Genomic DNA, 24803 nt, shown 5'->3' on the forward strand with positions numbered 1-24803 from the left:
AATTGAAACAAGGTAATTTGTGGCAACTTTTATTTTCTTGTCACTTACAGCAATGGGTATTTATCATTCAAACATGTCACAGAATGTAGTGTTCCTTGTGCAGAAGGTCTAGAATAATGAAGATTGATAAGGAAGATATGTAGTAAATGTACACTATTGTCTGCCTATGCAGTTGTCTTCCAGAAAAACAAAACACTAATTGAAATCATCAAATGAGCATGGAAGAAGTTTGTTTTTCAGGCAGCAGATATAATAATACATCTAAGTTATCCTTACTATCACTGAAATCTCATTAACCAATCAGATATTGAAGCAAAACTAAAGAACACATTAGGGATTCATTGAAATTATGAAAAGAAAAAAAGTTATGTATTATCTATAGTATTTTTTACATATTCCTTACAGAGCAACTTTGTTAGTGTTTTGGAATGTCCAACCATCTTTCTTGTGTGTACTGTGTTTCTTAAAGTGAAGGAAATGGACACTACCCAAACAATTTGTACAGGACAGTGCTCCCAGTGGAATTATGTAGCAGTAGTGCAACTCCAAGACACTATATGAGGCAGCACCAACTTGCTGGTACAATTTGCTCAAACCCATATACTGAAGTAACAAACTAAGCCTACATTACATCAAGGACCTCTTATATCATATAATTCCCAAAAAAATTATACAATGTTTGACCATTTATTGGATAGTGCTTCACTGATGAAGTCCTCCAAATAGAAGATTCTGTGTACTTAATTCTATAAGAGGATACAACTGAAACCTTACACTTGATTCTTCATTTTCTTTCTTGATTCTGCTTGTGTGATAATGAAATGAGATTATTATTATTATTATTATTTTTTTTTTTATTTATTTATTTTTATTTTTTTCTTTAATCTAAAACTGCTATAATACACTGGTCACAAATGGCAGTTTTGTATAGTGAAGCTACAAACTTGGACCATTAAAAAAAAAAAAGTATAGTGCTGCTTAGAGAAATTAATTTCCATTTAAGTAAATTTTAGTTGACAATTTTAGATAAACAGAAAATTCATACAGGGACTGTCACATGTAGGCCTGATAGCTTCCTTTAGCTTCCCATATTTTCTTGTTTTTATTTCATCGCAGATAGCACTGATAGTGCTGATGGACAACATGCCACCAGTGCATAGATGGATATTTATGATTCATAGCTCACTGTTCACAGATTCTCATCTCAGTATACAGTTCTGTATTACATTACTATAACAATATATGCCTATGAGCAGTGTGTAGCCTCAATTACAAGCTTTAGTAGGAATACATTAAGAAAATAATAAAAGCTCACAAAAGTGAGATGTAAAACTAGGCTTAGGCTGGCTAGGTGTGGGAGGCAGTGAGTTTGGTGAGGGAAGTACTGCCATGATGGTGCCTTCAACTACCTGACTGGTATTGAGTCCTATGTCCCTAATCCCCAAATACATAGAATTAGGGGCTAAAACAGTTTGGAATTTAGCCTTGGAGAATGGTTCAGAGTGTCTTTTTGGGCACCTTGCCTCAGTTACCTTAGTGAGAATCTAAGCTCAGTATCTTGTGGTATTTAAATTCTAACAGTTCAATATTCATCTGATACCAAGGTAACACCTGATGAAATTTGAGTAGTTATCCATTAAGCCAATCTGTATTTTCATCAGAATTTGAGAAGGGGAAAAAAAAAGTGTCAACTACAACAATCGTTTCAGTGAATAGCTCCATTTATAACAACCTTGCAATTAAGTCCTCAAGAAACCTTAACAGAAGATAAAACTGAGGAAACTAGGCACTACTGGAACTTTTAGAAATTCATTTATAGTGGGTTGGGTCTAGAACAGCTCGTCAAATTCAACATTCTTCCAGCAAAACAGGCTGACCTGCATACCCTTTGTGTCCTACACCAGACATATCATGAGGCACAACTGTATTTCACAATATAAGCTGGGTAATATTCATCCCTGTCATACTTAACAAAGATAGAGGCATTGGTTTCTTTATCACAGGTAGTGTCATAATTCCTCCCAGTAGATGCATTCATTGGTGGAAAGCTCATATTGACATGGCCTACTGTCATCTTTCCAACCAGCACGAGGACCACCAGCATAACTTTTTTGTCTGTCTTATTACTCTTGCCATATGTGTGAGCCAACTTGGCCAAGTTAGTAAAGTATGTTCCTTGGCCATACAAGTGGCCTACGTTGGTGCCACACAGCCTCCAGTTAAAGTTTTCTGCACAGATATGGTCGACAGCTTCATGACTGGTGCCATGGAAGAGGTACTGCTCATTTATGGCCATGGTATCCCCATTGTTAAGAGAGATCAGGAAGCGCTTCTTATTTTGGTACACCTTCCACAAGTGGTTATTCTGAATTCTGTGTATGTTTGCAACCTTGAGTCCTGCCAGGGTCTGCTTCAATAGATTCTCCACAAATATGAATTCTGAGCTCAGAGGAACTACTGGAAGCTTCAGGTATTTCTTTGTAGTGGGTTGGGTCAAGAACAGATCATCAAACTTGACACTCTTCTTACAAACCAGGGTGTAAGCTGGCCTCCTGCGGACCCTTCGTGTCCTTCCGGTGGTTAGGTTGGTTTGCGTCATTTCCTTGCCATCAATAGTGTAAGAGTGCTCCTTGATATGAATAGTAACAAACCTAATGTTTTGTGCTTGTAGAATGTACTCCAAGTGGTCACTAAGAGCCACATAATAACATTTTTTCTGAGCACCCTCAAGATAAGGTTCCCAGCAGCCATCATCATCCTGCCAGTACCAAACCCATCGAGTAGCCACAGGGACTCTGGAAGTCAGATCCGAGACAGTGGAGAGTCTTCTAATTTCATGCACAGAAGAAGTTCCATTCAGCTTGAAGGCTTCCAAGTCAACAGACCATGAAGTTTCTTTGGAAAGGAGATCAGCAAGTCTTTGTAAATTTCTATTACCAATGTCAATTTCAATAGGAATTAGATCCACTTGCTCCTTAGATGGATGACTGTACATCAGTTCTAAGTAGTCATTCTGTTTGTGTGACATTTGTATCCATCCACTGTTATCCTTGACCTCCCACAGGTAACTTTTTGTAGAATGTACTCTGGAGCAACCTCTCTTTGAACATTTCTTTAACACACTAAACAGACAGATTTGTAGCTCCTCAGGCACAAGTGACGTGCCTCTAGAATTATCCAGCATTAACTCTGGCTTCATTGCACAAGCTTCAATGAGCCTCCTATTGTGCATTGAGTCAAGAGAGTGGTAACAGTTGCAGTAAGTTTTCATGCATGTCTTTGTGGCCCAGAAGAAGCAAACATGAAGTCTCCTGCATGGCTCAGTCACACAGCCATGTCCATTATACTGAGGACATATTCGCAACTCCTGGTTCTGCAGTCCACTTTGACATGGTGAGATGTCCCAGGGGTCTTTTCTCTCCTTAGAATCAGCTGCCGGGATCACATAGTTGTTAGCATGGTGTACCGCATTCAGGGAAGCTGGCTGATGGAATTCAAGATCATCTTGGTGCTGTAAGCTGCCGTAAGATGAACTTTGGGATGTGGCTGGAATTGCTATAGTGCTTGTGATTGATAGGTGAGTGTTTTGTTGTCCTGTGGTTGATAGTTGAGTGTTTTGCTGTCGTCTGGCTGATTGAGTGCTTTGTTGTCCTGTGGTTGATAGTTGAGTGTTTTGCTTTCTTCTGGTTGATGGTTGAGTGTTTTGTTGTCTTGTGGATGATTGTTGAGTGTTTTCTTGTCTTCTGGTTGATGGTTGATTGTTTTGTTGTCCTTTGATTGATACTTGAGTCTTTTGCTGCATTCTGGTTGGTGGTTGAGAGTTTTGTTGTCTTCGGGTGCTGAAGTTTGCTCTGGTAGGCTCATTTTGTACCTGAATGACTGGCTGGCTGGCATACCATCTATTGTGCCTATCTTGGGCATTCTTGGATCTTTTCATTGGCTTCTTCCTGTTCCGTGGCTGGGCTGGGGTCATGTCATATTCATAGACATACCCATGATTAGACCCTGATGAATAGCCCTCCTGGTCAGACTGGGAGTTACCCATTACACCTGTAAAAGTGGAGATCACAACTTCACATGGGGCCTCACCAGACTCAGCATTGGGCAACATATTTGGAAGTTTTATGAATGTATAGATAACCTTCAGTAATATTGAGTTCTTTGTTTCATTAATAATATTTCGAAAAAAAAATCCTTTATTGTGTGTAGCACTTCTATCGCTATTTTCTGAAGGTCACTTTTTGCTGTTAAAAGAATTTTTTTTTTTTTTTCTATGTAGGAGGGACACTGGTCAAGGGCAACAAAAATCCAGTAAAAAAAAAAAAATGCCCACTGAAATGGCAGTCCCATAAAAGGGTCAAAGCAGTGGTCAAAAAATGATGGATAAGTGTCTTGAAACCTCCCTCTTGAAGGAATTCAAGTCATAGGAAGGTGGAAATACAGAAGCAGGCAGGGAGTTCCAGAGTTTACCAGAGAAAGGGTTGAATGATTGAGAATACTGGTTAACTCTTGCGTTAGAGAGGTGGACAGAATAGGGGGTGAGAGAAAGAAGAAAGTCTTGTGCAACGAGGCCGCCTAAGGAAGTTGAGTCGATCTTGTGTCTCGCCAGCCGACATTACTAGACTCTCGTAGCACACAAGTAATTATGATAGAGTAGAGTAGGAGTACACCGACAAGTATAATAAATACAGGTCAGGCAGCAACGCTAAGCACCTACCACTTCAGTAGTCCTTGTATATTGTAGCAAGAAGACCCGATATTAGGTGCTGCTGCTTTGACGAGGAATGTGGTGCTGTGGCGCCACCGTCAGTTTCCAATCTGTCTGAGGGTGAACTATTGGCTCAACACTTCCCTCAAATCTCATGCATACTCACATCCATGTCAGCTTTTGTTTCGTCTGCATTCACTCTCATTTTTTAATGGACTGGAGGGAATCAGATAAGGTTATGGTGATGGTAAGAAAATACTAAAAATTGTGAAGATGTTGGCAATACTTTTCCCGTCTAAGTCACGTATCTGGTGCGTCAGTGTGTGTGTGCGTGTTGTCCTTGGCCAGTGTCCCTCCTACAAAAAAAAAAAAAAAAAAAAAAAAAAAAAAGAGGGAGGCAGTCCTTTCATCAAAGTTATTAAGCTTACCCTTATATGTACGAATGTAGCTCAGCACTTTTGTGCAAGGTACACGATTATATTTAAGCCAAAATAATACGCTTTCAATACACATGCACACGTGTGTTGTATATATATATATATATATATATATATATATATATATATATATATATATATATATATATATATATATATATATATATATATATATATATATATATATATATATATATAATTGATGTTTCTTACTATAAGTAGGCCTTAATTCTTCTACCACCTTTTCCTGCCTTGCGTATCTTGTTCTTTTCTCAGTTTTCTGCCATGTCATCTGCAATGTGATCCTTCCACCAGAACTTCGGTCTTTTCCTTTTCTTTCGACTCCCACTACTTCCATAACCCTCCACAAAGTATGATGATCTCTTCGCTCGACATGGCCAAGTTATTGTAGAAATAGCTATCCTCTATCTGTATCTATGTGTGTATTCATCTCTCTCTCTCTCTCTCTCTCTCTCTCTCTCTCTCTCTCTCTCTCTCTCTCTCTCTCTCTCTCTCTCTCTCTCTGTGTCTCTCTCTCTCTGTCTCTCTCTCTCTCTCTCTCTCTCAGGGTGACCATCTGTCACTTAAAACACGGAATCGTTCCATAATGGCATTCCGTTTTGAACCAATACGGAACGCCACTTGTTACGTATTTGTCTGTATGAATAGTCAAGCAAATTGAATAATTAATTCAAAATCACCGTGACCAAATATTGAATCAAATATATAACCATTTCACAAAAATATGAGTTTGTTAGGGGGGGGAGGGTTGTCGTGCGATACGTGATTAATACGCGTCGTACCATCTCTCCTTCCGCCTCCACCACCAAGGGCTGTCTGTCACTGTCAGCCCAAGTCCAGATAGGATAGGGTTGGAGAACCCTATCCTATCTGGAGTCTGCTTTAAAAGTTACGCTTAGACTAAGTTAAACCAATCTGACCGACCGTCGAGCCCGAGCCCGCTACCTCAAGAATTATCAGCCACGTTAGGATGTTCTCGTTGTCCTGAGTGAATTGTCGGACATATATAGAATAAAACTGCAGGTGTTATTTGTGACATATTAAGCGGGAGATGCCTTGGAGAGCCCTACAGGAAGGAGTGATGTACTGACGCTAGTAATTTATTAAATTTATTTAGCCAGTGGAAAATGCAGCGCTGCAGCAGTGATGGCCTTAGACCTCCATATGTCCTGTTGTTGAAATGTCTCATTTACATTCTTAGTAAGAGCCCCATGCAGGTTTTTTTTTTTTTTCCGCTTAATGAGTGAAGCCCTTCAGTATACATCTTTCCTCTTATGCTGGACAAGGTAAGAAAGTCTCACCATCGATCCCGCTGGGTTTCCTCTATTGGCCTTTTCGGCCTTAGGAGTCATCATCTCCATACTAATGAAGAAAAAAAAAAAGGAAAAGGAAAGGAGGCGCTGATGAGTAGGAGTGGCGGAAGAACGCTGACTCAAGGACATAAATACTGAGTCAAAATACGCGCGCCTTGCGCGGGATCTAATTTGCTTATTAATGAACACAAATTTATGCGCTCATATCCTTACAAAATCCATGATTTTCTTTTATTTAGTCTAAAATCTATTAATTCAAAATCGAGAAATATATGATTTTTACTGTTTTGCTCTTTCACCATTTCATACTGAGACTTAAGAAGGCTGAGACGAACTCCGAGAACCTCTGTTAATATGGCCACAGAAGCTAATGCCTTCCGTATATTTTTGAGATAGAGGGAGCAACCCTATTCTCTCTCTCTTGAAACAAATTTACATCAGGCTTAAAACAACACGTTTTTATGCTGCTATTTAAAGAGCCTATACTTAAATATAAAGAAGAAAATATATACAAAAAAAGTGTTTTATGTCACCTGTGGGGGTAAAACACAAACTCCCACACTAGTGCTGTGTTAATCATGTGTGTATATAGAAAGATAAGTTTGCTTTTTTGTATATATTTTCTTCTTTATGAAGATTTTTTTTATATATATATTTTCTTCTTTATGAAGAAAATATATACAAAAAAGCAAACTTATCTTTATATATACACACATGATTAACACAGCACTAGTGTGGGAGTTTGTTTTACGCCCACAGGTGAAATAAAACACTTTTTGTATATATTTTCTCTTTTATATTTAAGTATAGGCTTTTTAAATAGCAGCATAAAAAACGTGTTGTTTTAAGCCTGATGTAAATTTGTTTCAAGAGAGAGAGAGAGAGAGAGAGAGAGAGAGAGAGAGAGAGAGAGAGAGAGAGAGAGAGAGAGAGAGAGAGTAGGGTTGCTACCTCCATCTCAAAAATTTATGGAAGGCAGTAGCTTCTGTGGCCGTATTAACAAAGATTCTCGGAGTTCGTCTCAGTCTTCTTAAGTCTCTCTCTCTCTCTCTCTCTCTCTCTCTCTCTCTCTCTCTCTCTCTCTCTCTCTCTCTCTCTCTCTCTCTCTCTCTCTATATATATATATATATATATATATCCAGTCATAGATTACGTACCTAAGCCAGTTGATTCCGTTATGAAACACCCGCGCTTTTCAGTTATAATGGAAGTGCCATATCAGAGATTGGGCTCCCAGCCTCTCATTCTTTCGTATCACTGCTGGCCATGGATTTTTTAGATCTTTAACACACTCGCCCACTTTATTATTCCTTTCACTTACTACATCCCCAGCAGGCACCCATGCTGCTCATCTCATCATGTACATTCTCCCACTTACCACTCTTGGCTCTACTTCCTCTAGCATTTTTTTTTTTTTTTTTTTTGCATGCTAGTTTTCGTATTCCAGTTTCAAGTGTTCCAAAGTTTCATCCGTCTCCCTTTTCACACATCCAGCATTTTCCCTGCGGTATACTTTTCCGTCCACCTCTTATGATTTCCTCGGTTCTGTAAAGTTACCATCACAAAAAAAAAAAAAAAAAAGATAAATAAAAAAAAATAAATAAAATAAAATAAAATAAAATAAAATAAATAATAATAATAATACCTTTGCTGATCTCTTCTCTATTTAATCATTTCAATATTCATTTTTCATTAACTTTCCTTAGCCAATTTTCCTATCCATTCTCTTCCTTGTGCCTGTTTATTTCCCTGGCTGCACGCATCAATGCTCTCATCATATTCATAACACCTCATAAACATTACCATTTTTCCCTTCCATATTCCACTTTTATTATTTTATTTATTTATTCACCTATTAGTTTCCTTTGCTTGCTGGCACTAACGTCAAAATCACTATCCGCTCCATTGACAACATCCAAGTGTGTATCTCAGTGTGCTCTGTGCAATGGCCACCACGCGAGTCAAATGCATAAGGAACAGAACACTCAGCGAACCATTCCCAATTTCATACCAAAACTTGTACATTTCACCCTTACAGCCAGTTCTTCAAAATAATGTCCAACGAAACACTTGAAAACAGTTAAGGGGAAAGAACGCAGTCCAGCTCACGTCATTGTTACTCTTCACAAGTCAACAGTTACTTATCCCACAGGCCGGGAGTAGTAGCTCTCTCTCTCTCTCTATCTTTCTCTCTCAGGCCCAAATAGTTCTTCCTCTACGAGGGGCACGAGCCGTTGTAAAGGCGGCGCACGACCACTGATACACTGTAAACACTGCGGCCAACTGACTGTCAGACCGGGTGCGGGCGTGTTTCCTGTGAGTATTCGTTACTACACCTCTGAGCCACGCCTTTAGACTGGTGAGCTGGCTCCTTAGTGTTCCTGCTTGTCTAGAGCTGTGGTGTCACTCGTCCTACTCTGCCCTGCCCTGCCTCCACACGTCACAATCTCAGGGTATAGGGAAGTACAAGGCCGTTCACTCCGGCCACGTTCGTCACAAGGGGCATGTTTGCGATGTCATAAAGATGCCCTAGTGGATTACCCGTAGGAAATACACGGGACGTGTGCTAATTATCCCAGTGACTGGAAGTAAATGGCACATCTGTTTAATTTGAAGGTTCCATGTTATTGATGCGCTAGTGAGTGCAGCTTTCTATGGAGAGGTTCGAGGTGTAGTGGGGGAGACTACAAACCAGCACACCTCTTGTTGAAGATTTGATGCATATTTTAATCTTATGTACACATGAGGCTGCATAAGCAACCAGGTTATTCTGTCCCTTAAGTTCTTATTTATTCTTCTTAGATCTCTCTTTCTCTTCATTGATAGCATAAAGTTCATGTATTTCTCTTATGTTGAAAAGTTTATATATATATATATATATATATATATATATATATATATATATATATATATATATATATATATATATATATATATATATATTACATACATATATATATTTTCTTTATTTATTTATTTACTTATTTATTGTTGCTACATTAAAGTCAGTACTAGCAAGTGACTGTCTCAACCCTTAGTATTGAAAATTAATAATTGCAGCTTATAATATATATATATATATATATATATATATATATATATATATATATATATATATATATATATATATATATATATATATATATATATATATATGTGTGTGTGTGTGTGTGTGTGTAGTGGTGTCTCACAAGAGAATATTTCCTTGCATGAGAATAGTGGTGCCAGTAGTGAGCAGCAGCAGTAGCACTGTGAGACATGAGTGGGATAGTGGCACTGGTGCTGGGAGGCACAGGAGAGGTTGGCCGGGAGTTGGTGCGGGAGCTGATTGCCAACCCTGCCTTCTCCCGTGTCGTCATGGTCAGTCGACGGGAGGTGCAGCTTGATTCAGATAAAGCAGAACAGAAGATTGTGGACTTTGAGAACCTCGATGACTATAAAGAAGCTTTCCAGGAGGCACAGGTGAGTGGCAGGAAGTTTTTATTATTTTCATTAATTAATTTGTTTTATTTATTGATTTTTCTTTTTTTTCTTTTATTATTATTATTATTATTATTATTATTATTATTATTATTATTATTATTATTATATTGTTATTTTATTATTTATTATTATTATTATTATTATTATTATTATTATTTTATTTTCTTTATATTTTACTTTTATTATTTATTTATTTACTTATTTATTTGTTTATCAACTAATTTATTTATTTATTTATTTTATTTATTTATTTATTTATTTTATTTTATTTTTGTTTTTGTCATTTGACATGAGATGAGTTATGATTGTGACCTTGGCAGTTGGTGTTTGGTGTGGTCACTGATGGACACGAGTCCAAGCATTTTTGTAACCTATTTTGAGCAGTACATAAGAGTACCTCTTTCCCTTACTTGCATCCTTTAAGTTTGGAGCAGCATATAGTGACTGTATGCTTTTTGTTGGCAGCTTTTACACTGGGCTGAGCCGCAACCTCAGTGCATGGTGCTTGCTTGGAGACAAATTAACCAAAAAAAATGCATTGCCACACGTTGGTAATCTTCAGATATTCTGTTTACTACTACTACTACTACTACTACTACTACTACTACTACTACTACTACTACTACTACTACTACTACTACTACTACTACTACTACTACTCAACCACCACCACCTCCACCACCACCACCACTTATTGTCATTCATTACTACTGCTACTACTACTAGTACTACTACTACTACTACTGCTACTGCTACTACTATTACATGCATTTGTGAAGCACATTGCCCTCTCACTGAATAGTGCTGTATCTGAAGCATTGCCCTCCAGGTGTCATTCTGCTGCCTGGGAACCACACGAGGGAAGGCAGGAACCAAGGGGTTTGTGAAGGTTGACCGAGATTATGTAGTCCACGCTGCTCGCCTACTGAAGGAAGCTGGCTGTCCTCATTTCAATCTGGTCTCCTACAGTGGTGCCAACAAGAATGCCTTCTTCCTCTACCCTAAAACCAAGGGTGAAGTTATATTCATTTGCTGTGTCTTGTATAGTAGAGTGAGACTATTTTGATGTGTGTAATTCATGGTTTCTCTGATCATCATAAAACATTAAAAGGTTAATACATAAAAACCTGTACAGTATGTACAGTAACAATCATTAAAAGACTGAGCCAAGCCATTGTTAAACTGGTATCACCCAGTCCCTACCCTAGGTCAGTCACTAAACTGGTATCACTGCAGGTGACAGTGGCAATCCAGTCCTAACCCAACTGATATCAGAGCAGTTGGCAGTGGCAGTAGCTCAATCCTACTCTGCAAGAGACTTCACTACAGCTTGTTGTGCCCCATCCCTGCCTTAGGGTTTTAATCTCCTATGTCACAGTATTACCTGGAGGCAAACTTCCCCGTGTTAGATGTGATTCACGTTAAAATATTGTACGTTAGCGACAACTTGACTATTATTATCTTGATTTTCAGCCACTTGGCCAGCATGTTAGAGATGTGCCAGCTGATAAAACAGTTCAAACAGTCATGACCAAGCCCTGCTTTGTGTGATAATGTCTTGAGTTGCTCTTGTTAATCCAGTTCACTACAACCTACTGAGTGTGATATGGTGTGAAAGGCTGTTGTAAGTGGTAGGGACATTGATTGGTAGTAGGTTAATAGAATAAACAAGGTATAGGGGACCACTACTCTATTTTGTAATTTATCTCAAATATCTAAAATAACTCATAGTGACAGTTAAGTAATGGAGGGTGTTGACAATGTGGCCAGCATAATCATTGAGTTGAACTTTTTATCACTCATGAGAAAGAGTAGAGGCAGCAGGTGGACAGTGCTCGGTGTATAAGAGTGACAGTGTCTGAGTAGAGACAGCCTTTACTAAATGAATAATGAAAATTATAGATACATATACCAAGACTGTCATCTCCAAGAAGTGGGTGGCCAAGACAATGCACAAATCTCTTTCACATTCACACTCATTCACACCACTCTCTTAGCCCTTTGTAATACTTCAGCTTCATCTCATCTCCTGGCATCTTGCAGTGGATGATGAAAAATGTGGTTTTAAGCCACATGCACACACACACAAAAAAAAATGAATAAATGAATAAATAAATAAATAAAAATAATGATAAAAGCTAAGACCCATTTCTCTAATTGGTTTAATCATTTTAACTTGACAAACTTTCTTTAACACCACTTAATTGCCAAATGTGAGACTTTACTACAGCCATAATGTTAAGCTCATTACTCTTGTATTGACAGGTTTCATTTGACAAAATAGTGCATGCATAGGGAAAGTGCTAGTGGTGGAGCAAAGGAAGTTCAGTAATGCAGTGTAATGTATTGTTCTGCAGGAGAAGCAGAGTCGATGGTGACAGAACTTAATTTTCCACGGCTCTCAATATTTCGGCCTGCTCTGCTTCTTTGTGAGCGTGAGGAGACAAGGCCTGTGGAGAAGATAGCACAGGTAAGGCAGAGTCAGCATCAGCATCAATATTGGCATCAGTTAACCATTTCTAATACTAAACAGGAAAGAGTGATGGGGTGATGGAGATGAAGTGAAAGATAATGTGAAAGAATCGCATTTATTTGTCATAGTGTCTTTTGAAATGCAAGTACATACATACATACATGTGTTAGACATAGTTTGTTTCATACTTATATGTGACATTAAATATGTAATCCAGTTCTATTCATTAAGCAACTACAAGAGGATGAATGAAAAAAAAGATTATGTTTTGCCTTTTTATCATTTTGTTGTTGAAGGAAGTGTTTGTGCAAGGAGTCACTTGACCAAAGAAGCCTTCCCTGGTGGCACTAGACCAGCAGCACACTTACTTTGACTGTTGTCCCACATGCTGCACTGAACTCATGTAGATAAATTTATTTGTGTAAGGATGAATTAAGAAGTTCATTAATTCTCTGAGTTGAGGGAGAAATATGCAACATCTATAAGTGTTAAGTATACCTTGGCAGGTGTGTGCTTGAACAATGAGTTGCTTAACCATCATACTAGTGCTAGCAGTTCCCAACTCTGTATTTATGTAAGAGAGGATGGCAGACACCTTGCAGTCAACTTTATTGCAGGTTGTTGTTCGAGGTTTTGACTGGCGGAACAAAATCAGCATAGGGACAGATACAGTTGCAAGAGCCATGGTCATCAATGCTCTGGAACCACAGTCACCCACCAAATCTGAGGAGTGCAAAGTGGAGATCTTTCAAAACACTGACATCCTGCGGCTTGGTATTGACTGATGGTCCCCCAAGAGTTGCACGTCAGCGTTGTGCCCATGCTTGGCTAGCAGAGATGGAGGTGATGTTTGTGTTTGCACTTTAGGTACCTCATCACACAAACAGCTGCACTTGGTGTGTAAAATATTGATTACTACCAGTTAATGGTGTATAATTGTTCAATTTCACATCCATTTTACTGAGAGGTTTCTTTGAAATGTCACTCTTATTACAGATGAAGTCAGTTTATTGCCAAACTCTATCCCACATTTGCCTTTAATCTAGTTTTACTAAGGTTGTGTATGAATGCATATTGATTGTATAATTGTATATTTTGTTGATTATATTTTCATATACTGTTGATTAGTTTTATCAGACCGACAATGACACACACACACACACACACACACACACACACACACACACACACACACACACACACACACACATACACACACACACCATATTTTCTGGCATATAAGGCATGTTAAAGAAGTGATTAAGTAATTTAAATCCAGAAGTATGTGGCTTCATTTCTATCTACTAAAATCATATGTTTTCTTCAATAACAGGTGTCATTTTGTCAGTAACAGTCAAAGGGTTAATGACTAAGAAAATAACCAATAGGATCTAAGAAAAGATAACATGGTAAGGAAGATCTTAATATCCAGTTTTAGGGACATGATATGGTCTGATATGCCATCATTTTCATTTTCCCACATCTGACAAGTATGAGCAGTGAGAGGTTGGGGATGAGAGGCTAGACTGTCTGTGTCCACACTGGTATTGATGGCAGCAGTAATGGTGATGAGCCTGGGGAAGGCAGTGAGGGGCTAGCACAGTGATGTTTGCATGGGGGCTCTTGATCAGTGGTGATTTCCAACACCCTTGTGAAAGTGGTCATCTGTGACACAACACACACACACACACACACACACACACAGGAGGATTCATAGCTTTAAATATAAATATGACAAATTAACTTTAAAAGACTGAACATTATGAGACTGACTCAATCCTGTAGAAATATAATTAGGTAAGAACACACAAATTCCTTTGCATTTTGGCCCACACAGGGGAATATGTTCAATCCTTGGTGCCCATACTCTGCAATGGCCACCTGTACATCACACCTGGGTGGGTCTCTCCATTTCATGGCCTGACACCATAGCTGGTTTGCTCCTCCTGCATCATAAGTAATGCATTCCTTTTCTGACCCATTCTGCCAATCAGACCAGATTTGGGAGAACCTCCAGTAGAGCTCCTTGAGGCCAAGTTATCATTTTATTCATTCACAAATGCTCTCCATGCATCCCTTTCATGTTATCTGCACCTACTCCTTGCTCCACAGACTCTTATGATCAGTGTATAGTTTCCCATAACCAGTATAAAAAATTTCATATTACATACATGTATTGTTAATGAATGGTATTTATTTCTTAAATATCATTCTGACCAGTTTTGCTTTAGGGTGTGGTGGCACTGGTAGGAGCAGCCACCAGTCATGGAGTTCAAAGTGGCCTCCTCAGCCAATCATGTATGAGATGCTTCAAGAATTAAATGTTAATACCAATAATATGAAATTAACAAAATGGCCAGAGAGAAGTACTTTTACATGCATATTTCATTTTCTTAGATATTGATGTTGAGACGCTGCATATTGATCCCTCTTGGATCCAATGCCCTGCTGACACTGTTCATGTACTCCATTTATAATCAAACATTTTATTTTATACCTGTCACACCAAATTCAGTTATTTTCTTTACCAGTTACTCTCCTTTTATTCTTTCCACATATAGAGTTGAAAGATGTGAACAGTTAAAAATGAGTGATATAGGAATGTGGCAACTCCACCATCCACTGCAGTCATCTGTGTCATTGTGGTGTGAGCTGAGTAGTCAGCCATGTTGCCTCAAGGTCATATTGCTTACTTATCCATATTTGTTGCATTTTGCTGATAACTAAAAAGCATGATGGTGGAGGGCTAGAAGCCTCTCCCTTTTCTTGCCCATTCCCATGAGAGGAAGTCGGAAAATACTTGTTGGTTGAAAATAGGATTTGATATAGATGTGAATGCAACCATAAAATTGACTTATACTTAGGAGGAAGTGGTGTCTTTTAGGGGGTAATGAAAAAAAAAGAATCAAATTGATATACACCTTAGATAATCATGTCTTCTATGTGCCAGAAAATACAGTGATTACAAATGTTATTTAATTTTTTTTTTTTTTTTCTATGAATGCATTAATGGTTAAAGACCCAACTTTTCCTGAGAAGTGTTAGATGTGGTGCTACAAATTAATGGTGCATTTGGTACTTTTATAGGATCATGTTTTTTGATGTCTAGGAACAAGGCATTGAGCTTATGTATGTGATATATTTGTTTGGTATATGTCACCCTTTATATGTAGGGTAGATCAAGAAACTTGTGTATGTGCTTGTGATTAGGTGTGTAAAAGGTTGCCTTATTTATTCTTAAACCACCCTCAGCAAGTGGCCTGAGGGTACTCTGGTTCCTCCAGTGTGTCATCAGGCAGTCCTGCTTGTTATTAATGCACATTTCAAAAGATAACATCCCAGTGGGCAAAATTCACACAAATCTCTAACTTAACATATATATTCCCTTGGCCTTGATTAAAATCCATCAAAGTCCCTAAGGCCCCGTCCACAGGATTGGCAGACTTTGCCTGTATACCAGGCAAAGCTTGTATGTGACTACATGAGATTTGTCACCTATATCTGGCAGCAAATGGTCAAAGTACCTGACAAATTGGTCTTACCTGGTGATTCTACTTCACCACAGGCACAGGTATTCTGTCAGATTTACCCAGATAATGGTCATGAAATGAGTGTCAGTCAGGCAGTGATGGTGTGACGGGGCCTTAACCTTCAGGGAGGAGAGGACTGACCAACCTTATGGTTATAAACCATATACCATAAACCATATAAATTATTATTTTTTAGACTTCTTATGTGAGAGAGGCTCTAGGGGCAATAAAACAGGAAAAAATAAAGTCCACTGAAGCTACCAGTCCTAAGAGAACAATCCTAAAATATTTCCACAATTATGTTGTAAAGTGTCTTGAAACTTCCCTTTTGAAAGAGTCATAGACAGGAGGAAATATAGAAAAAGGCAGGAAATTCCAGAGTTTACCAGTAAAGGGGATAAAAGATTGAGAACACTGGGTAACTCTTGCATTAAGGAAGTAGACATAATATGGATGAGAAAGAGTAGGTCATGTGCAATGAAGCTGTGGAAAGTAAGGAGGCATGCAATTAGAATGGTCAGAAGAGCAGTTGGTGTAAAAATAGTGATAGAGGATAGCAAAAGATCCTTTTGTAAAAAAAAAAAAAAAAAAAAAAGAAGAAGAAAAAGAAAAAGAAAGACATTTAATTGCAGTTGACCACATGAACTTGTGTCTCAGCTTGTCTTGACCACCTGCTTGGTAATGGCCATATGTGGGACTTCATGTGTGAGTCTGGAGATGCTGGCTTGTTGATGCATTCTGCAAGCTTTCCCAGATTTGCTTTGTGGGTGCAGGTGTTGTCTCACCTGCACTTTAGATGCCTACAGAGCTCACTGAACTTTGTGCTTTCAAAATCTTCCACATGCTGACCATGACTTGGGAATGTACTTTATTTATTTATTTATTTTTAATTGAAGCACAGGAAGCAAAGTAAATACAAGAAATGCTGTAATATACTATTGAACTGTGTAATATTGTTCAGACTGCTGGAAACATTTTCGGTTTGAGAATTGACACTGCTGTGACCCCATGTCTGGTCAAGTGAAAGGTTTAGGCTTGTTTGAATTAGATATGAAACAGCTACATGACCTTCCCCTGCTGAGCAACATTCCTGGTGCCTTTCATTCACCCTGGTATTGCCTGGATGCACAACTGAGCGCTGCCTGACAGGCATTTGCTTAGTGTCCATCACTTGGGCAAATTTGATGGGCTTCAGTCAAGTAAAATCACCAGACAAGGCCATGCCTTTTGTTTTTCTTTTCTTTTTTGCACATTGTAGCAATTATCATGAACAACTGTCCTGTGACGTGTCATGGTGATCGTACTGTGGCAGCAACTGCCAACCACCCATTAACTACCAGTGGTAGAGTGTGACTGCTGCCACCTAGCACCCTGTGTGTATGATGGCACACAGGCTTTGCTCAAGAAACAGGAAAAGTTCACCAGGCACTGTTCACTCATGTGTATGGGACCTTAATCACATTTATTCCCATTATTACCCTAGCAGAGCCATGTGATCTTACTTCCTTAGCTTGAGGCATACCTTTTTATCCCATAAGGCAGCAAAACACACTTAGACCAGCACTTATGGACACAGCAACATGTTTTGAAGTGTGATGTTTGTATCACTTCAACATGAAAGAGCATGGTGAGGCTAATGTAGGTGTAAGAAAATAAATGGGTACCAATTCACAGTTTTATGTCTTTGTTTCCCTTCATGAATGATTAATTGATATAATTTTACAGGTGACAGTTTCTCACACATGGAGTGTGGTATCCAGGAAAGAACCATAAGGTAAGAAGAGCAGGTTCCACATTGACATAAGCCAGCCATGGTCATCTTGCAGCAGCTCACCATCCTGTGTGATTTTGTATGTAACTCATTCATCAAGTCCTCCTTTCTAATTTTCATCTCTAAAAATCTTATATTTTCCTGGCTTTTCTTAGTGGTACATTGCTTTCCATCTCAAACTATGCCAACACATCTCAGCCTAGATCTTTGGTTTACAATGAAGATTTACAGTAATCTTATCACTGTGTGCCATTCAATAACACCTGTTCCTGGGTCACTATCATTATCATCAGCAGAAGCCCCACACAGTCTGAACAACTCCTTAACTTCCTTTTTACACATCAGTAAAAACATAATGTGCGGTTACAGTCTTGCCTACAAAAGATTCATCTTTATCAGCCTGTATAGTTCTTCTGCATAACAAAGGATCCCCAGGATGCCATGCCTCGGGACATCTTGGTATGGTTGTTGGCTTTAAAGAACACAAATGGTCTTTGTTCTGTACAGTGTGCAGGTTCCCTCTCTTTCAGTCACTTCATTTATAAGGAAATTAAATATCAGACATAATTTCCAAAGCCAAAATTTATTGTATAAGAATAAACAATAGGTATGTTACAGATGCGAGCTGAAGTGTTGGAAGCAGTCAGGTTGAAACGGAACTGTGCCTGAAGTGTCAGTAGCAGTAAAGATGTTGAATAACATGTAATACACTTAACTCATGAACTCATTTAAAATGGATGGTAAGATTCATAAATACAGACTGCAGATCATGATGAGGTGCTGGCCTTAACATAGAATTGGATAACAAAAACAAAACTAATATAGGGGGGGACCTTAGACAACCCCAACAGACTGCTTCAGCTTAATCATCTCTCTCAAGTTGTCCTGACTCTCCTGCATGCTGCGCTCCAGGTACTCTTTGTTGCTCTGTAGGTTGGTGATCTTCTCATTGCACTTAGCAACCTTGGCCTTCAGGTTTTCTCGCACCATTGGTATGTCCGTGAGGAGGAACATGCGGCCTACACTCTCATAAACTCTGGTGGTGTCGCCCAAGCTCTGCAATGTAAGCAGGAGTAAGAATGGCCACCTAAGAGTTTTAGTTCACTCCAGTCCATCTGTTCCTTACAACTACAACCTGAAATTTCCTTGAGATTCAGACCACACCAGTCTGACACTGGCTTATAATGATGGAGTTTTTAAACTAACTTTGTGCAGTAGGCTTTGTTGACTTTGTGTCTCCATCTCCATTAAAGAGAGAGAGAGAGAGCAGGGGGGGGATGATTGATGTTGATGTCCTACCTGAATCTCCTTGTCCGTCAGTTGGGCATGAACAATCTGCTTCTTCAAGCTCTCCACTTGTACGTCAGCAATTCGCAGCTTCTGGTTAGTCTCCTGCATTTTTCCTTGCAACTCCATGAAAGCCTGGAAAGACATCACCAGAGTCAGCTTGATATATAGAACAGTAGTGCTCTGAAGTGTGCACCTCAGCTGCCCATCACAGACACAGCCAGCATGAGGCATGGGGAGCAGTAGACAGCAGCTCTGGTTAATCAGAACTTTAATGACACACAATATCATAAATATATAATAAATACAGCATAAAAATATGGTAAATTTGCAGTTTCAATCAACATTCCCCCAATAACCTACTGAACCCCTCATACGGTAAGCTAGCCTAACCTAACAATTTATAACTTCCTAACTAGGGGAGGCTTTGCCCCTTGGACCCCCTTTAGGTTAACTTATTTTTTATTTCAATGCTCCAAACAGCGAGATGTAGACCCAAGGGCTATAATTGGTTGAACAGCAATAAAACCAGAAATATATATACTAATGACCAGAGATGTATCTGAATGGTAACAAAAAATCAAATATCTATAAACATGCATAACAGGTCGTAATGGTGAAAAACACCTTATTGTGAGATCATAAAGAAACTTAGGTGAAACCACTGTGGTTTTAAAAGTTATAAGTTTAACATCACATTCCTATTTGATGCTGATAATGACCTGCTTCTTCCTTCTGTCTCCGCCCGTCCAGCGTGACAGATGCGGCGGCCTAACCCAGGATGGCTTGCCCTTATATAGCCCGCCCACCCCCAGCTGCCAGCACCCAACACTCACAGTTCATGACCCACACAGACCCAAGGCACCGAGTGAAACTGAAGTGGCATCATTGGGTTTTCATCAGTTGACTGTATGCATAATGAGTGAGGAGCGTGAGTAAGGCGGCCACCAGGAACCCTTGGCCTTCGTGACTCACACTCAGGGTTTCGGAGGCTGAACTGGTAGGGGAGAGGAGACAAGGAGGCGTACCTTTTTCAGCTCCTGATCTGGTTCCCCCTTAGACATCTTGCTTGGATTTAAGAGAGGGGACGAGATGGAACAGACAACACACAGGCGCGGTCCACACCTTGCCTTGCTCCAGCCACTCACTGTTGCCACCACTAACTCGCCCTCAAGACTGTCACCAGCATCTGCTTTCCTTCATTTTTGCGTGTCAGTTTTAGATTCAGATAGAAAGCAGGCATGAATTTGATACATTATTTTGATATACTTTTTTTTTGGTAAGCGCATTTTTATACAGATCAGCCTTATTCGTATGATATTTAATGGAAAGTGTTTCATTTTGGCAACGATTGAGTCAGATGTAGCTCTATAAATACTGATTCTCTGTTTGTAACGGTGTAAGAAAAATTAAGACTCCTATAATTCGATGGTAACCTACTATATATAAACCAATTGATATATACATAAATATAAGACAAGGAAATATTACACATTATATTCATGGTGGGCGAAATATTGAATTTAATATCTGCCGTAGGTTTATTTGTTTATTGGAGAAAAAGCAAATAAACAGGCACTCGTATATTTCGGTCTAATTCATAAAATGCTAATACGAACCGGGTGTGTGAGCCGGTCAATGACAATGAGGGAGGTCTTGTTTGTTTATGAGAGAGAGAGAGAGAGAGAGAGAGAGAGAGAGAGAGAGAGAGAGAGAGAGAATTTATATTAGAAAATCTTATACAGAGATGCGAACAGAAGAACGGATAAGTATAGATGGTAATAACTAGATAAACACATAAATAGATAAACTAGAACCAGATTAAGAAGACAATGAAGGACAAAACATTTCTTATGACATGCGAATTCTACACATTGGGTATACATTGGGCCTTACAAAACACATCCTATTAAAGCTATAAGTAACTTTTCTAACCATTTCACACTTTCGTCTGATATAAAACGCTTGAGGCAAAAACTGCAATGAAAAGCCTCATAGTAAAACCTCACCAGTTGATTTAGTGATTACTGATCGATTTAGTTATAAAATGGTTGGGAACGGTGAGAGAGAAATACATGAAGGGGTACATGACAAGGGTAGGGTAGAATTAATAATAATAATAATGTGGGGAAAAAAAAAAACTGGGTTGACTCGAAACTCCTATCTTTTTTTTTTTTCAATAAATTCCAACCAGAAGTGCGATCGACCAGATCCAGCCAGCTCTTGTAACACCTAAACCATGCTAAGGCTGAGAGTGGGCGTGTATAGGTAGGAAGGTGGGGGCGTGCTCTACTACGGCAAATGTTGGGGGAGGAGGGGACGTGGATATAAATAGCACGGGAGGAAAATAGACTGGAGCATGTATGAGAGAGAGAGAGAGAGAGAGAGAGAGAGCAATCATAATGAGTATAACGAAGGTACAGACAGACAGATGAATGAACAAGGCATCAGATGAACGGAAGGAACGAGCGTAAGTAAAGGAAAGGATACAACAGAGAACCCCTGGACCATTTTGGGAAGAGAGCGAGGCGAGACAACTTTCCCGAGACACCAACAGATGGCGGCAGCTGTCCAATCAATCCCAAAACATGAAGTGGCCCTGAGGAGGCAGTGTTGTTCCCCTGTGTGTGTTGTTCCCTGTGTCACAAATACCATCATGGGGACATAGATAAGCCCGTCTGTCTGGGATATCGGAGGACAACGAAGGAGGCAACGAACGGATGAAAATGTCTGGAAAGGGGGACAAGGAAGGTAAGTACAGACCAGTATGTATGTATGTATGTATGTATGTCCCCCTCTCTCTTGCTCTCTAGCGTGTTTCCATTTATACACCAGATAAGACCACGAGCGGATGTGGCCTTAGTTAAATAGCAACGGATGAAATATGCGTCTTCATCCACTTAGACACTTCAGTCAGTTGTGTGCAGGGGAGGGTGGGCTGGGCTGGGTTGGGTGTGGGCGGGGCAGATACCGGTAGGGGTGGGGGTGGCTGGCAGGGGGCGGGTAGTGGTGGGAGGAGGAGGAGGAGGAGGGGGATATTAATGGTGTGAAGTAATAGTAATGGAAGGATGTGGAAGTGGACTCGTGGTAGTATTGGTGGGAAGACGAGTGGTAATGGGAGGGATGAAATAGTGGAGGGAAAGGGAAAAGCGAAACCTGAAATAATGGTAGGAATGGAAGGAGAAGGTTGAATAATGGTATAATAATGGTGGGAAGAGATGAGTGATCATGTGTAAGGTGGAAGAGTGGAGTGGAGGGAAAGGAAGGGGGGGGGGGTATGGAAGGGAAACGTGAAACAATGGTAGAAGTGGAAGGAGGATGTGGTAATGGTAGTAATGGAGCATAAAAACCTGGGATAGTGGAGAAAGTAATGTTTTTAATGGTGGAAGGTTTGGAGTGGTGGTAATATGGGAAAGAAGGAACAGGTTAGTGGGAGATTGAAATAATGGCACTAATGGAGGAAAAGAATGGAATGATAGCAATAATGGTATAGAAGTAATGGGAAAAAGGAGTGAAGGGATGAAATAATGGTAACTATTAATGGAAAGAGGTGGAGTAATAGTAATAACAGAGATAATAATGGTAATGGAGTAATGGAGGAAGGTGTGAAATAATGGTAACTACTAATGGAAGGAGACTTAGAATAATAGAGAAAGATGTGGAGTATTAATAATAGAAAAATGATAAAGTAATGGCAGGGAAGGTTGTAGTGATGGTAGGAATGGAGCTTGCTTGGAGGAAACACAAAGGAAACTCACCATTAACACTTTCCACTCCCTGCCTTGGCTCCTCACCTTTATCCTCATTAGGTATTACATTATTCATTTGGTCAAGACTGGTGTTAGCACTGCCACCATTATGCTGCTTTGCCTAACAGTGTGATCACCCTTAACCTAACCTAACATCACTAACACTTAATCATATCTGGTACATTTAATCTAGCACCAAACAAAACACAACATTGAACACTCTTAAACTAATTTAACACATCTAATCTAATTTAATCTTATCAGATGTAAAATACACACAGCATATTTAAAGTCTAATCTAACACTAAACATGTAACCTAACTCATTTAATCTAATCTAACAAAGAAGTATGTTAACCACTAACCCAATCTAATCTAATCACACTTAATCTAACCAAATGCATTTACTCTAACACCCAACACACCTAACCTAACCTAACTTAATCAAATACATGTTCATACTTAATCTAACATATATATTCCTGTTTAACACTAAAGTCTCCTAACCTAACCCAGCCTAACCTGATACATGTTCATACTTCACTTTACACACTTCACCTGATGCCATGCTTAACTTGACCTAACCTAACCAAACCTAACCTAACCTAACTTAACTTGACCTAACCTAACCTAATCTAATCTAATCTTAACATGTAACCTAACACTGACCTAACTTACTCAATATAACCTGATATAAACATATGCTTAATCTAACCTAAGACACTTTACCTAACCTAATCTAACATACTCAATCTAACACTTAACATAGCCTAACCTAATCTAACACAATAAATCTAGCCTATCACACTAATATAACATAACATAACACACTTGACCTAACCTAATGTGCTCAATCTACCGTAACACAACCTAACATACTTAACCAACTTTAACATAATCAATTTAACCCAACACATTATCACACTTATTTTTTTTTTCTTTTCTCCTTCTAAAGTAACAGTTTAAGGCCTGAATAAATCTGTAGTGGTATATACAGCATTTAATTTACTAAGTGTCATCTAAGCTTCTTACCTCATGAAGCAAACTTTCTCTCACTTGGTCTTGGCTCTCTTAACACCTCATACTAACCTTTACAAGTGTTTAGCAAGGAGTTTTTACTTGTTAGTGTATTGTGCAAGGTGACATTGTATCAGTTTTATCTCTCTTTACTGGTTTAGTCATTCTTTGTCAGCCTTCAGAGCACAATTACTCTGAGGTATTGTTTGCATGGACAGACACAAAAGTAAGAGAAGAGGACTCTGATTTTGTTGTTTCATGGCTGTATAATTTTAAGAGACTGTAGTACAAAATGATAGATAACAAAACATTTTATTAATTTTTTGGCATTTGAAGCATTGTATAGTATTGTTTGCATGGACACACACACACACACACACACACACACTAGAGAGAGAGAGAGAGAGAGAGAGAGAGAGATATTAATTCTGTCTTTTTGACTACCTATATAATTATTTAAGAGACTGTAATACAAAAATAAATAAAAAAATATTGTAGGTGTTAATGAGAAAAATAATAATTAGCAGTGTAAGGGTTAAGTAGTTTATCTGTCTGCTTATCCATTTATGCATTTATATAGGTATTTATTTATTTATTTACTAATGAAGGTAAATGTAATGAAACATGTAATGAAAAATGATTAGAAGCTTAAACTACCTCAAAAAATCTAAATAATGTTGATTGTGCTTTTCTTTAAGTTGCTTTGTATCAGAGTTTTCAGATGCATATCTTTGGTTACATTGATTAGATTAGTTTACATAAGTGGCTGGTGCAGAAAGGCTATGTTAGTGTTAGTATTTAGTGAAGCATAACATTAGCTAGTTAGGACAATGGAGTAATGGTAGTAACAGAGGGATGCCTGAAATAATAGTAAATACTAATGGAAAGAGGTTTGGACTAATGGAAAAAAAAATGTCGAGTATTAATAATAGAAAGAATGAATATAGTATAGTATTGATAATGTATTAGTGTTGCCATTGATGGGTATTTATGAGTGGATTGACAAGTGACAGGA

The 24803-nt window shown here is 38.8% G+C and overlaps 4 protein-coding genes across 5 annotated transcripts in view; 2 read left to right on the forward strand and 2 right to left on the reverse strand.

The window, feature by feature from the left end:
• Positions 1-16: 16 nt before the first annotated feature.
• On the reverse strand, positions 17-4841 carry LOC135093277 (protein mono-ADP-ribosyltransferase PARP12-like). The gene is made up of 2 exons (XM_063992397.1): positions 4718-4841; positions 17-4050 (listed from the first exon to the last, which is right to left on the reverse strand). Exon 2 carries the CDS (start codon positions 4043-4045, stop codon positions 1910-1912), a length of 2136 nt encoding a protein of 711 aa, XP_063848467.1. The 5' UTR covers positions 4046-4050; positions 4718-4841; the 3' UTR covers positions 17-1909.
• Positions 4842-8487: 3646 nt separating this feature from the next.
• On the forward strand, positions 8488-17638 carry LOC135093280 (oxidoreductase HTATIP2-like). Of its 2 annotated transcripts, none has more exons than XM_063992402.1 (5): positions 8488-8838; positions 9699-9941; positions 10792-10975; positions 12320-12432; positions 13053-17638. In XM_063992402.1, exons 2-5 carry the CDS (start codon positions 9738-9740, stop codon positions 13218-13220), a joined length of 669 nt encoding a protein of 222 aa, XP_063848472.1. In that variant the 5' UTR covers positions 8488-8838; positions 9699-9737; the 3' UTR covers positions 13221-17638. The 2 variants fall into 2 exon arrangements, with proteins under 2 accessions (XP_063848472.1, XP_063848471.1); XM_063992401.1 differs by having other exon boundaries at positions 8492-8795.
• A 662-nt stretch (positions 17639-18300) lies between these two features.
• LOC135093285 (prefoldin subunit 1-like) lies at positions 18301-20211 on the reverse strand. Its single transcript, XM_063992414.1, has 3 exons — positions 20052-20211; positions 19036-19158; positions 18301-18792 (listed from the first exon to the last, which is right to left on the reverse strand). Exons 1-3 carry the CDS (start codon positions 20085-20087, stop codon positions 18571-18573), a joined length of 381 nt encoding a protein of 126 aa, XP_063848484.1. The 5' UTR covers positions 20088-20211; the 3' UTR covers positions 18301-18570.
• A 79-nt stretch (positions 20212-20290) lies between these two features.
• LOC135093286 (uncharacterized) overlaps positions 20291-24803 on the forward strand; it is a 69422-nt gene continuing 64909 nt past the window's right edge. The window contains exon 1 of the transcript XR_010263285.1: positions 20291-21774. The gene's annotated coding sequence lies outside the window, so the exon portion shown is untranslated. The remainder of the gene's footprint in view (positions 21775-24803) is intronic.

This window comes from Scylla paramamosain, chromosome 42 (assembly GCF_035594125.1).
Source record: "Scylla paramamosain isolate STU-SP2022 chromosome 42, ASM3559412v1, whole genome shotgun sequence".
Classification (NCBI taxonomy): Eukaryota; Metazoa; Arthropoda; class Malacostraca; order Decapoda; family Portunidae; genus Scylla; species Scylla paramamosain.